The sequence below is a fragment of the Numida meleagris genome, chromosome 1 (genome assembly GCF_002078875.1).
Source record: "Numida meleagris isolate 19003 breed g44 Domestic line chromosome 1, NumMel1.0, whole genome shotgun sequence".
Classification (NCBI taxonomy): Eukaryota; Metazoa; Chordata; class Aves; order Galliformes; family Numididae; genus Numida; species Numida meleagris.
Genome location: NC_034409.1, coordinates 15,775,577 through 15,789,617, shown reverse-complemented (window position 1 = coordinate 15,789,617; position 14,041 = coordinate 15,775,577). Strand labels below are relative to the sequence as shown.

Sequence of the window (14,041 nt, the reverse complement as noted above, 5' to 3'; positions counted from 1 at the left end):
AAATGAACTACAGTGATATATGGCTGGCACATCAACTACACCCATCACTACAATAAAGAATCCTCAGCTAAATTCCTACTGGCATTGAGCTCATAAAGAATTTATTTAATCCCCAGATCCCACATTTCTATACAACAAGCAGTGCTGCTTTTCATTCTGCTCCTTTTCCCAACAGAAACCTGAAAATGCTCTTCCAGCTAACTTTAGAGACACAGAATTGAGGCAGGAAGAAATAAATCATTGTATAGATTAGGAAACTCGGTAGTCTTCTAATTCCTTGTCATGTCAACTTCTACATGAAGATATGGTGAAGTATTGTGTAAAAACTTGAGAAGATAATATGTAAAAAAAGTATTCTGTTAAAGAATGTTATGCTGCACAACGCATGTAGAAGGAATTTGTCCAAGTAAGCTAAATGAAGAAATAACAGAGAAAAAGCAAGTTGCATACAGTAAGTCTGTCTTCCAACAACAACTTCATTTCCGGCACAGTGCATACTACCCAGTAACTCATAAGAGCAATGTAAACTATTTCTTCAAATCTTATCAAAGAGTAAAACATTTAAGATCAAGCTCTCACCAAACTGATGGAAAAGGGAAACGGCAGTTCCTTTGGGCAGAACTTCATCACTCCTTCCTTCTCACACACTCATCTTGGGAAGAGATTAGAGAAATAATATTTCCAAACTCTGTCACATGGAATTAACAGAGAATGTTGTGATACACAGGAAAGCACTTTACTTGTCTTCTAGGTGTCATGGATCTCTTGTCTGTAATTCTTTATGTAAATACATTTGCACTTTTGGCACATTTGCTATAAACAGAACTGATTCACTGTACCCAAAAGAGTTTTGATTTCTGGACCGCAATCAATTGTTTAAATGATTTGATTATTTAAATGACTTATCTTAAAACAATGAAATAAGGTTGGAAAACTCAGCTGTTCAAGCTAATCTGTTACAGGAGCAAGCCTCTATTTGATCATTCCTCAGCATGCAAAATACCTATCCTCGTCTCCACACATAGATTAGTAATCTTGAACATAAGAAATAAAAACTAGTTTTGCTTCAGGTTGCTACAAGCTGGTATAGGCATACCAGGCAGTAGAGCATCCAACCCTATGAGAAAATAAAAGAGCCATTAGGAACATAATCGCCCATTATCCTGTACATTAACTCTCTCTGTTAGTTAATTGCCTGGGTATTCCATCATAACTACAGACCTTTCTGTTCATGTACTTATTTTAACACTCTCTGGACACCAAAAAATCAGTGATCTTAGTCGTTGAGCCTGATTCTGCCAGAAGGTACTGACAGCCTGTAATTTGTCAGCATCTCCTCCACCTTCTCTCCCACTAACCTTTACGTGTTTAAAAAAAAAGCCAATTTTGGTCTTACCACTAGCTACTGTAAGCAGAGGACAGACACCACAAATCCACACATGCTCGCAATTGTGAGTGATTAAACAGTCAGGGGGCAGATAAGCATAAGCATTAGCCCCAGCAGAAGTTGTTCCTTGTTCCACCAGCAGTCACAGACAGGTGAGGACATGGGCAGTTCTGGAAAGTGAGACATAGACCTGTTGGAGCGCATCTAGAGGGCCACAAAAATGATCCAAGGAATGGAACACCTCCTCTACGAAGGCAGGCTGAGAGAGCTGGGGCTGTTCAGCCTGGAGAAGAGAAGGCTTCGGAGAGACCTGAGTGGCCCGCCAGTATCTAAAGGGAAGCTGTAAGGGGGAAAAGGGACAGACTCTTTAGCAGGGTCTGTTGTGACAGAACAAGGGGAAATGGTTTCAAACTAAAGAAATGGGAGATTTAGACTGGATATAAAGAAAAAGTTTATTAAATAAGAGTGGTGAGGCACTGGAACACGTTGCCCAGAGTGGCAATGGATGCCCCATCCTAGGAGACATTCAAGGTCAGGCAGGGTGGGGCTCTGAGCACCCGATCTAGCTATAGGTGTCCCTGTGCACTGCAGGGAGTTGGACTACACAACCTTTAAGGATTCCTTCCAACTCAAATGATTCTGTGATTCTGTGAAGGGCAATAACCTCAGAAAGAATGACAGAACATACAAGTCAGACACCTGTAAGGAAGTACAGAGTGGGAGAAAGAAGAAAAAAAAACTTAAGTTTTTATGTTAAGACACATTCTTGTCTTTTCTCTCAAATTTTATTAGCTCATGAAACCAATTTCATCCACTTGGCATTTTGCAAACAATTAAAATATTTCATCACTTGAAACACTTAACAGTGACAAACAAACACTGGTTGGCAGCCGTCACTCCCTCATCCCCAGAAACACGGAGAAGTTCAACTGTTCATCTTCAACAGCTTGGCATACAGGACGGCATACGTGACTAATGCAGAAGAGGAGGGAAAAGATGAAGGTACACAACTACATTCTACAAGGAAGCAACTGTGAGGTGGTGCCAAGCCATAAGACACGTCAAACTATGAGGTATCACAAGCCAATGAAAGAACTAACTCTTACAGACTCCTGGGTCACCAGCCTTAGTGGGGTACTCACTAGCAAAACCACTTCCTCCCTCAGCTTTTTTTCCTCCATGTCACCCTTCAGTGACACTCAAATTCCCCTCCAGGCACTGCAAACTCTGAGACAATAAGAAAATTTCAGTGTCAGGCCTGAAGCACTGCCAGAATCCTGAAACCACCTCAAAGCAGTGCTTTGCAACCAGCCATTGCTCTCCATGGACTCATGACAAAGTCACGTCCAGGTCAGTTTCCATCAGACACCGAAGAACATCTCCAAAATCTTCTAAGTACAATAGTCCTACGGGTAGACTTTTAGTCCAGGTAATTTTATAAACAACTTCCAGACACAAAATTTAAAAGCACAGCAATTTCTAGAGTTTAATATAGCAGCCTTCAGCTTTCTTCTCTGGCTTTCAAAGAGCTTATGACAACTATTCTTCAGGCAACCATACAAGAAACAAGTCTGAATGAATATCTTTTAAATTTTCAGGCTTCCTTAAAGTACACACAGAGTTGAGGAAAGCTAAGCAAAAAAACTGCACAATTTCAACAAAACACAGAAATGATGCATTACATGAATCTGTAAGAAAAGCACAAAGCCTCTTCCTAACAAGAAAGCCAACCAGCTGAAGCTATTACCATAAGCTAGTCCAGTTCTCATTAATTTGGTTGCGTTGGTAGGAAATGAACATCTTAATGGCACTTGTCCTATTGCCTTGTAACAGCAGATGTTTCCATTGACAAAAAAAAATTGTACAGCGTTGACAACTACAGCTTTGAAGACGCTTGAAACAGCTGGAACAAGGTATCTGGGAGCAAGTCTTTAAATAAACCAGAGCACATCAAAATATTGAGCTCTACTCCTCTACGGAGGGGAACATCATCTTGGCTACATCACCAAAGGTTAAATCTGTGCTAAATGGCATTTCTCCCAAGAGAGATCTCTTCTGACACAGCCATATTAGCAGCGTTTCAACTGCATCTCAACATGAGATGTACATGACAAAAGGAAGAGGCAGAAAAGCTCTGCTGATCTGTTGGGTTTTTTTAATCCCAAACACGAAGTAGTCCCTGAATCCAATGCTGTCGGCACTTAGAAGGATTGGCTCTTGGGAGAGGTTATTAACCAAGCCTGTGCAAGCACCCTGAGCTACTTTCTGCATGCTCTGTTCCAAAACCAAGCATTTCCTTGTCTCAAAACATCTCAAACACACCACAAAGGCAGTCAGGTTCCTAAAACAATACGAAGCCAGAGACAGTAAGTAGTAACTTCGCACATCATTGAGGTTTCAGACTTCAAACGGAATTAAATTAACACAAGGAAAGCAGGATGGATAGTCCAGTAATGAAGTGAAGAAACCAAGGTAGAAGGAATATGAAAAGGATTAATGCAGTCATCACTCCAATCAGACCAAGCAATTTCAAAGGCAGATAAAGGATGGCATTTATAAGTCTGCCTTCAAGACTGGGATGAGGGCCAGAGCTACACTGTCTGAGCGGACGGGTATATTTATGCCACGATGACGCTTCAGTCAGTAACGATAAAGGTCCAAAGGTCAAAGCTGCTGGAGAAAAGAAAGCTGTATACACACACTATCTTTCTAAGCAGTCACGGCTGGGTGTGGGGAAAGAGACAAAATGGGTTACTCCTTTCACACATAGGCCGCAGTAAAATTGTTTCAGCTGTGTGCATTTCAAAGCCTTTTACGGAGAGGTTTTATAGAGGTAATAACTTTCTTCACGAGAAAGATGTAGCGTTCTTCCAAGAACGCCTTCTTCTAAGAAATGCTTTGGTTTTCAACTCAAAGCTGAGGAGATGACAACAGTGTCTCACAGTAAAACTACAAGGCCATTCCCCAGCCCAAGCCCTGGCCCTCCCACAGGCCCCAAAGGTGCTCCTATTTCTGACATCATTGTCAGCCTCCTAGCAAGGACTTCCAGCCCTATCCGGTCCCAGTTACTTCACAAACATTCGCATATTTAAACCTTGGAATTTTAAAAATTAAACCATGGATTTCATTCTTCCAGAAATATCTTAAGAATGTAATTACCTGTCAACCTCAAATTCTGATTCAGGGGTAGCAAGCCTACTGCTCACACTTCAGAGGTGTTCCGACAGATGCAGTCCCTCAAAGTCATGGTAACTTGGAGTTCAGAATTTTTTGCATTAATGACAGAAGCAAGCCGAAGACCGCAGGACAAGATAAACATCACAAGGCTCCAATTTGGCTATACACAGGTCACTCCAAAAGAAACGCCTCCTACTTATTTCCACAGAAACTACCAAGAGCACAATAACAATGTTTGATCAAGCAAATTCTCAGCTACAAAACATTTTTTCAACAGTCACCACCATCAGCTATGCATTTTCACCAGCAATGAACAAGGGCCTGCATGCCGCACTCATAAAAATCTGCACCAGTGGAGGTGACCTACTGTTTCCTAGCTGCTACGACAGCATCTCGCTACAAAAGCTCATGCAGTGCATCTTTAATCAATCCAGACAGATGAAGTCAGAAGGCACCAAATCCAGACTATACAGTGGGTGTGGTAGGACAGTCCAGCTAAGACTGCTAATGTGCTCCACGGTCTTCAAACTGGTATGGTGCCTGGAGTTATTGAGTTGCAAGAGAAAGGTTGTTTTCTTTGGCCTGACTCTAGAATTTATTGTATAGTACGAAACCTTAAGCAGCAGCAGTTTTAATCAAGGACTGTTCTGGCTACTGCACTCAACTCCAATGGCCCACAGCAAACCAGAGGTGTCAGGCCTCCAAGAGCTGCGCTGCAAGAAGCAAAAGTAAAACCATTCCCCCCCTGCAAATTCTCCTCCGTAAGAGGCAGCCTCACCACTCAGAAGACACACGCGTACATTTGTCTGGTCTTGAAAAGTACCTGCAGGGCAAGGAATTGGAAAGGTTTCTGGGTACCCAGGAACCAAGGCCACCAGTAAGACATGAAAGCTAGGTCCAATTTGTTATCGTCAGCCCCAGAACTCTGACTACAAGTTCATAAGTGTATGAAAAAAACCCTCTGGAGAAAAGACCAGACACAGGCTTCAACAAGGCTACAAGAAGAGCTCAGATCATAGCAGCATCCCTACACAACGATGCATACAAGAGCATGGAATGGATGGAAGCACCTACAGAAATGATGGGACTGCCGAACCTCATGACATTACCTCCCTTTACACACAGGAGTTTTCTTTAGCTGACTGGCTACAAGATGAGCTTTCCTTTACGCCTTGATAAGCAGAGTGCTCTGATGTTCCTCGTCCCACTTAAAAATATTCATATTACTGCTCATGGCTGCATTTGGCAAAAAAATATATATATATATATTTTACAAGGTGAATCTACTAGTAAATCTTCACATAAAAAGGAAGCCACTTCAAACAGTGATCATCCTGCAAGTAAGAAAATACGTATGGTAGCAGCAGATAATCTCCTAAAGCGTCGGCGTCTGGTATTTCCTTCATGGTTCAGAAACAGCAGCAATGCATCTGCTTCCTAAACACAGCTCCATGGCTCCTCATCTCCTGTTTCAGATAACAAGCAAGCTGTGGTCAGTTAGTCATGGGTCCAGCCCCTTCCTAGCATTTCCAGTATATTTGTCTTCACCTACTTCTGACATTTATGAGAACGCAGTATTAATTTCATAACTTTGATATTTATATAAAAAAAGCTCTAAGGAATATCAGACTGTGTAACTACAAATGCTTTGCTTAGCTGAAGTATTTGAAAAGGAACAAGAAAGCAGAAAAGCAAATAACCACGTGCTGTAACACTCAGATATTATGATGAACTTCCAACCAGCTGAGAACAAAGCCACCTAGAGGGTAAGATAAACAAACGTAGCTTGCTTTAGACATAAAGAAATACAAACTGCATGGAAAGATTTTCCATGATATAACAAAGAAAGTAAATTGTCACCAACAGCAGACTACACAGTAATGAGTCACAGATAATAGCTTAATGCTTAAAGCTTATCTATAAAGAAAAATATATTTATGCCATTTCAAAGTATTAACAGCAAAATAGAGAATTACTTATGAATTCCATCTTCTCCAACTTTACTCATCTAAGTGAAACTCAAAGCAGATACTGTGCATTCAGGCTTGCATTCCACCAGGAAAACTAACTTTCTTGCTCAAAAACCACGCGCTGTCTCTGCTCTGCTTTATGAGAGGACTCCCAAGCGCCAGAGAGCTTCACCAGTCAACTACTCAGCAATGCAAGTTTCACATTCTTCTTACAAAATATTCCAAGAAATGGTGTTCATGCCTCCTTTTTTTTTTTTTTTTTTACTTACTGTTGTGGAGGGATTAGCAATTCAGCATTAAATGAAATCACTGTTAGAAGACCCCTCAAAAACGGAAGCAAGACTGCTACTGGAAGAAACAGGAAAGAAGCAGATTTGATGCAAAAATATTTCTTAATACAGAGTTTTCTGGTGAAATCAGAGCTATCTTACTTAGGCTGGTTATTTCACACCACTGGAAGTAAAAGTAAGAGCTGCTGAATGTACATACCTTCATCAATCCCATCAGTAACTCTGCCAGATAGGGAAAGTGAGAAACCCACAAAACAGGCACAGATCCTTTTATAAGCTTCATACTCAGAACGTTTCTCTGAAACACAACAGGGCTAGCTCCACCACATCTGGAGGAGACCGCAGTCCTTAGTTCTGCAGCGTGTCGCAAGCTCCTGACGTTAGTTTTAATGACTGCAAGTTTCCAGGAAGCTTCTACAGCTCAAGTGAAACTTGAACGTACAGCATCCTGCAGCAGCTGGCAGAGCTCTTAAAGGATTGACACATCTAGCTAGGTGCTCTATAGCTTATTGTGAAGGACATTTCTCTAGTGCACGGTCCCAGTTTTTGCAGTGTTGACAGCAGGCAGCGGCTGCTGCACTTCAGTGCAAAAAGTTAAAGTTGATCAAAGTACTGTAAGGCCGAGAAGTGCTTTAACGTTTTGAAAAGACAGACTACATAACGTAGTAATGCAGATTCCGTGTACTCCTATTCCATCCAATGGCACTATCTTTGCAAGGTGATGCAACACTTCATACTCTGAGGAATCTTTTTTTTTTTCCAACAATTATCTGATGGTGACAGACTGATGCCACCCTAGTCTCAGCGACACAGGGATGCTGTGGCTGCAGCCACACCTCTTGGCTCCTACAGCAACGGGAAGCAGCCAGGAGCTTTGGGATGGGACACATGGCCAACACTCTTAAGCAGTAGTTCTTAACTCCGGAGGGAAAAGATGAGGAAGAAAGAAGATGAAAAAAGTCCAAACCCAAGAGTGAGTATATCCCAGAGATAGGATCCTGGATTGCATATCGACTTGCAGCTTGGTTTTGAATCAAGCAGCCAAGGGTGTATTCATCAAGGGCCACGTAAGTGCAAGGAACATCACAGGGTAAACAGCATTTTATCTTAGGGTGGTGGATGTGCTATTTTTTTCCTGTTGCGACACGACATCTTGTCACACCTTTTACAAAAGGCTCATAGCCCAGGCCACCAGTTTCTTCAGCCCCAAGGGGTTTTCTGACTGGCCTCTGCTGCTTGGATCTCTGGAGCGCAAACTGGGCACGCTACCCTCACCAGCCAGAGCAGACAGCACAAAGTCACCAGGCTCTGGCAGCACGCTGTCCTGGCACACCGGCAGCAGGCCTTGCTTCAGTGTTTGAGGGAAGCAGCTTGTGCCTGAAGCCGTGACTGCACAGCTCCTCAAGACTAAGGTCTGGAGTCAGTTACAGGGTTTACAGCTTCCACACCAGTTCTCACAAATGTAGAGGGACCCCAAGGCCGTACATTTACAGCCACGTGCTGGCTCTACCAAAAGCAAACAGGAAAAAACAGACCCTTTTCAGACTCATAAAGCTGCACCACGGACTATGTGTGGCCCTCAGACCACATTACAAGAACTCCTCTAGAGGCTTCACATTTCCCCATCCCTACGGCTGCGCTGCCGCTTAAATACTGCTGACAGTTGTAATACCACGTGTCCCTATGCAGCACTGCCACATTTCCCCCAGAATGACAAAATGCTATTAACCTTGAAAAGTGCAGCAGGTTATTCAGAAATGCAGTTACTGTGCACACATAAGGACACAAATGAGATCCAGAGTAATGAGACAAACCCTTTCCTGAATGTGGCACTTCAGTCAGCAACATCAGTGATGTGAGGCAGGAGGACTTCTCCTGAAGACAGCTTCAGAGCTGAAACTCTTGCTCACGCTATATTTAAGAAGTTCTTTCACATGTCTAACTTTCAAAATTCAAGTTCACAGTAAACTTCAAGTTATGAAATAAATTCTGCTTTGAGCATCGAAAGATACTTGTGGATCTGTCATTGAAAACTCTGATGTTAATTTTCAAAATTGGTTCATTTCCAAACCCATGAATCTCCAGCATTCTATATATAAGTAAGTAACTTTGCACCTGAAATGAATATTGAAGAAACAATTGGCTTCTACGAGATGGTAAAAAAGTCAAGTATTAGTAATGCAAGCTACTAATAAAAGCCACTGACAGCCCTATCAAGAGCTCTGATAAGGCAGCTATAGTGGTAGGAAACTAATAGAATTCAGGCACTAATTGTATATGTCAGGCCACCACGAAGCGCGTGGCTTTGTTCTCTCTAATTAAGATAAGTATAGAGCTCTCGTATTAAGCAGTTATTTTCAGGGGGGTACTTTGGAAATTTAAAATGCATTTTCTAACCACTGCATTTCAACATGGAGAAGGCAAGCAACTGCTAACTACTTTTTCTGCATAAGTTCATCACATTAAAAAAAAAAATCCACCACAGCTTGGCCAACTATACACAGATATACAGGAAGGGACACTCAATACTCAAGAAACAAAAGCGCACTCTCCCACAGAGCTTGATGAGTATCCCAAGGATAAAGTGGTATTTCATGCTTTATTCCTTTTTCTTGTCCTCCTCCTCCCTCCCAGCTGACAGCTGTGTTACCTGGCTGTCAACATTCCACTAACAGCTTTACTCTGCACCTGAAGCGCTGACCTAAAAATCAAACCCTCGTTTATAAATTTAACATTGACCACAGAGTTACTCACACAAGCACACGAAACAGATGTGGCAGAAGAAGGAAACATCTGAACTTCACCCCATTTACTTTAGTTTCTAAGGCAGACGTTCACCTTCATGCACATCAAAAAGGAGACTTGAGAACGTAGGAATATGCACTGAGCAGACAGAAGAGCCCTGATGGAAGAAAATGCAGTGCGAGATGGCTGCTGCCAAGCCAGGGCAGCACACAGCAACGATATGCTCAAACATCAGCAAGCACTCACTCAAAACTGAGATAAGTTTGAGACAGAAGTTTGCACACACCCATCCCAAGGAACACACACATCTACGCGATGCAGCATCTAATGATTATGCTTCCTGGGCACGTGCATCTCACAAACCTAGTCATAAATCCCTTAATCACAGGTCAAAAGATGTGTCAACATCTGCGTCGATGAGATCAGGAAGAGAGGGCTGCAGCGCCTGGGGTTTGTAAGCAGAAACGTCAGCTCCTGCAGAAGGGTAGCAGCGCTCGGAACAGCTGCAGCACCAGTGACTTACAGGGACCTCTAGGACCTGCATCCCAGGAAGGAAAAGTAAGACACAGAACATTTACTTTTAAAGTTACTTATTTTTATAACATACTAGGAAATAAAAGATCGGTTTGCTTCTGTCCCCAAGACACCTAGAGCAAGCTTTATGCTAAGCGTGATGCACGCTTGATAGCACATTTCTCTAGAACAGGCAACATGTTCTCAACAGACTTTGGCAGAGAATCGCTGCAGTAACTCCGAGTTGTAAGAAGCTCATCTCAGCTGAACTCCGGTTTCCGTTGAGATGCAGACACAGCTTTCAAACTAAAAGCAAACCAGACAACCCTAAGTATTCTCCAAGCACATTTACAAAAACCACCATCCATCAAAGTCAGTAGTTTTTTCCCTCGTTAACATGAGCAAGTGTTAAAGACACACAGTGACCCAAGATTCAAACAGAAATAATTTTTCAAAAGCAACCAACCAAGCAGGTGAGGAGTCTTCACCTCTTGCCACCCTGAGAAGCAGATAACTGCATCTGCAGTCATTTATGCACCTCTGAAGGCCTGGTCTCCTAAGTCAGGGAATTAAATCTATTACTGCTAGAGAGTACATCAGGAGAAAGGACTGGGTCTTAAAGGGAGGAGGGGGAAAAGAGCAAGAAAGCTCCTAACTACAGATAATGTATTTTTAATTTGCAGCTGAACACTACCCTTTAGCCAAGGTGATTTACTATACAAAAGAAACTGTACCATTAAGGTGAAGAAAAAAAGCTAGTACCTACTCTCCACAAAGACTGCAGATTGCTAATATTTATGAAGTCTGAAGTGGCTTCAAAGACTTCTTCTTTGTGTGTGTGTGTGTGTCATAACACAAAGCAGCACTAACTCACTTCCAGCTGAGTTCACCACTAAACTGCCACTGTATTAATAAATTCTGACCTACAAGGAAAACGCTCTGCTTCTTTTTCTTGTCCCCCCCACACCCACATGGACACAAAATGAAAAGAGAAAACTTGCGTTTTTCTGAGACTTTAAAGATCAAAACTCATAAATCCTGGCAGTGCCCAACATCATGACCCAAAGCGGTGCTTAATGGCTGCATTTCTGTGCACAGATTACTCCACAGATCAGCTCACAACCATGCAGGCAGCACCTAACACAGAAAAATAAATCAACATAGAAAAGAAAAAGAAGCAGTGTTGAAGGATAAAGCTAGAAAATGGTACACTTCATTTGGGCCAGACACAGTCAGGTTTGGAGAAGAGAGAGAGCCTGCAGCTCAGGATGGTAGACTGTCTGCACGTAGGATTGCAGTTTCTTACTAACAGCCTGGGCTTTGGGAGCTCTGAGGGTAACCCTGACAAATTAGCCTGACAAATACTGGGCTGAGAAGGAAGGGACCTGGACGAGCTGCTGCTTCGCTTAAACCAGGAAAATCCAGCGAGGTGCTCACGCGTTGCTAAACAGCAATCATTTTCCTGACCTTTAAGAAACAAAACATCAGGAAACATGATCTTTGGCTTCTTAAACAAAAAGACAATCATTATAAAACTTTTAATGGAGCCATATGTCACACACAATGCAGTCTACTACCTTCAAAAACATGAGAGGTGGTGTCTGAGTTAAAACTAAACTATGACTTTTCATGGCAGCACAATGTGAAATGAGGTCGTGGTTCATTTTCCAACAGGTCGTTACTTTGGAGGTTAAACAGTTTATGTTTCTCCTCAGCTGAACACTGAAGTACCAAACGATGGTGAAGACACTGAATATATACAGTGTTATGGACAGACAAGGCTTCATATTCCAGAAGTCTACAACAATGCTAATTAACGACTTCTCACACACTGCACAAATTTCCTTACCAAAACAAAATACAGGTTTTTTTTCTCCTTCAACCTTCTTACTCTCAAACAACACGGGATGCCTGACACCTGATATTGCACTCACTTCTACAAGGAACTCCCATCGTTTTCCACATCACACAGGGGCAGAAGGGCAGGGGCAGTGCCCGGAGCTGCCGCCCACCACCACCAACACCCCCAGCCAGCCCTGCTCCTTCCTTCCCTAGGGGTGCTTTCTCCCCGAGCAGGGCTTCCTCTCCCCTCAGGCGGTTCCCCAAGGAGTGAGGACAGGCTTTTCCAGCTGCTGCCCTCAATTCCTCCTCCCCCACAGGCACTTACGTCACAGGCCTCAGCGATGCTCCAGGCTGGAGGCAAGGACAGGGAGATGGGCTCGGTGCCGCTTCTCCCAGCACCCACGGGCACCACCACAGCACCTCCAGCCCCGGGCTCAGCCGTGCCACCATTACAGTGAAAAACAAAATAAAACTCATTAGCCCGACTGTCCCTCAGACAGCCCTACCTGCTGCCAACCAGAAATGCCTCCAGGAGGACATCCACGGAGCTGTGGACAGGCAGCAAACGTTGCAAGTCTACAGTCCTGTCCCGGTGTCAGCCTCACATCGCCTTCATTACGATGGGGAAACGAGCCCAGCATGAGAGCACTGACACCCAGCTCAGGCTGCCAGGGATTCTTGTGTCATTTGGTACCAACATATGATCAACCAGTTTTATATTCTACCCATTTTAGAACCAGCAGGTTAAAGGTCCAATGCCAGCTTCAAAGGAATGCAGACTGAGTGAGTCCCCATTTCTGAAGGGCCAGGTAACCATATGTGGCACAAAGAAGGTTTAAAGGGAGTTCCCACCTCTAATTAAAAAAATCATAGAATCGTTTGAGTTGGAGGGGACCCTTAAAGGTCACCTAGTCCAGCTCCCCTACAGTGAACAGGGACTCCTACAGCTAGATGACTTCTGAGGAACAAAACCACTTGTCACACAGCAAGGCAAGATACAGCCAGATGCCCAGGACCTTGCCTTACTAAGCACTTCCAGCTTCACCCACATCTAACCCCCAGAACTCATCACACTTACTCCACACGCATACCAGCGTAACAGTACTATTGCTACCCAAGCTCTGCTGCAGAGGCAACCACAGGAAAGGCTGACAGACAGCTGTCATGTCTCCCACCTGCACCACAGTTGCCTCGAATCCTGGGGACGGTCCACGGACCAGAGCCGAGGCCCAGAACACACACCCACCCGTCAGAGCATCCTGTGGGGCTCCCCCTGGCCAGTGACAGTACTCCCCCTCAGCAGCCCCTCTCCATCCCACACTGCCGTGCCGCACGGCCCCCATCTGCGCACCTGGAAAACCGGAGCACTTCCCACAGCACACCGCTGGCTGCCTGCAGCGGACACAGGGCAGCCCCAGCGCAGCCAGGCGCACCCAAACGCACAGAATTGAGACAGGACGCCTCGTAACAGCAGCACCGCCGGCCTCATTTCCCAGCCAGAAGCGACCAGACAGACTACAGGGTCCAAGGGGGACACTGCGTTCCAACAGCCCCTAACCATCAGCAGCGAGGGAGGCCGGGCGGCCCTGCCTTGTTTGTGCACGGGGATGTGACCTCCACGGCTCCGGACGGGCTCAGCACCGCGCCGCCCCGCGCTGTATTTGTTCCGCGCTGTATTTGTTCCGCGCCGTCCGCACCCGGCCCGCGCCGCACCCCCCGGCCGGGCTCTGCCTCCCGGCGGCGGACTGAGTGGCACAGCCGCCCTCCGCCCCCAGGGCCGGGCAGCGCCGCAGCCCCCGTCCCGTCCCGTCCCGTCCGTCCCGCGCTCTCCCCGCGTCCCCCGGCCGCGAGCTCCGCGCGCGCCGAACAAAAGGCGGCGAAGGACGCGGGGAGGGGGCGGCCGCCCCGGCGGTGCCCCGGGGAGGAGGCGAAGCGGGGCACCCCGGGGACGGGAAGGCTCGGACGAAAATAACATACGTAGAATTCAACGTTAAAGCGAGAGCCCGGCGGGGCACTCACCCGGCTCGGAAATCGGAGCAAACTCTCATTCACGCTCCCCGCCGTGCCCAGGCCGCCGGAGCCAGGCGCCGCCCCGAGAGCCGCTGCGCCGCGCTGCG

General features: G+C 45.1%; 1 protein-coding gene across 4 annotated transcripts in view; it reads right to left on the bottom strand.

Moving 5' to 3' along the window:
- Nucleotides 1-14,041, bottom strand: part of GRAMD4 (GRAM domain containing 4) — a 78,442-nt gene that overhangs the window by 63,371 nt on the left and 1,030 nt on the right. The window contains exon 1 of one of the 4 annotated variants that reach the window (XM_021384656.1): nucleotides 13,944-14,041. The exons of 1 other annotated variant lie outside the window; for it this stretch is intronic. In XM_021384656.1, coding sequence (XP_021240331.1) covers nucleotides 13,944-13,972 — 29 coding nt within the window. In that variant the 5' untranslated portion in view covers nucleotides 13,973-14,041. Of the gene's footprint in view, nucleotides 1-7,023; nucleotides 7,167-12,249; nucleotides 12,387-13,943 lie in introns of those variants that run through there. 2 more of the 4 variants (XM_021384653.1, XM_021384657.1) reach the window with 2 other exon arrangements.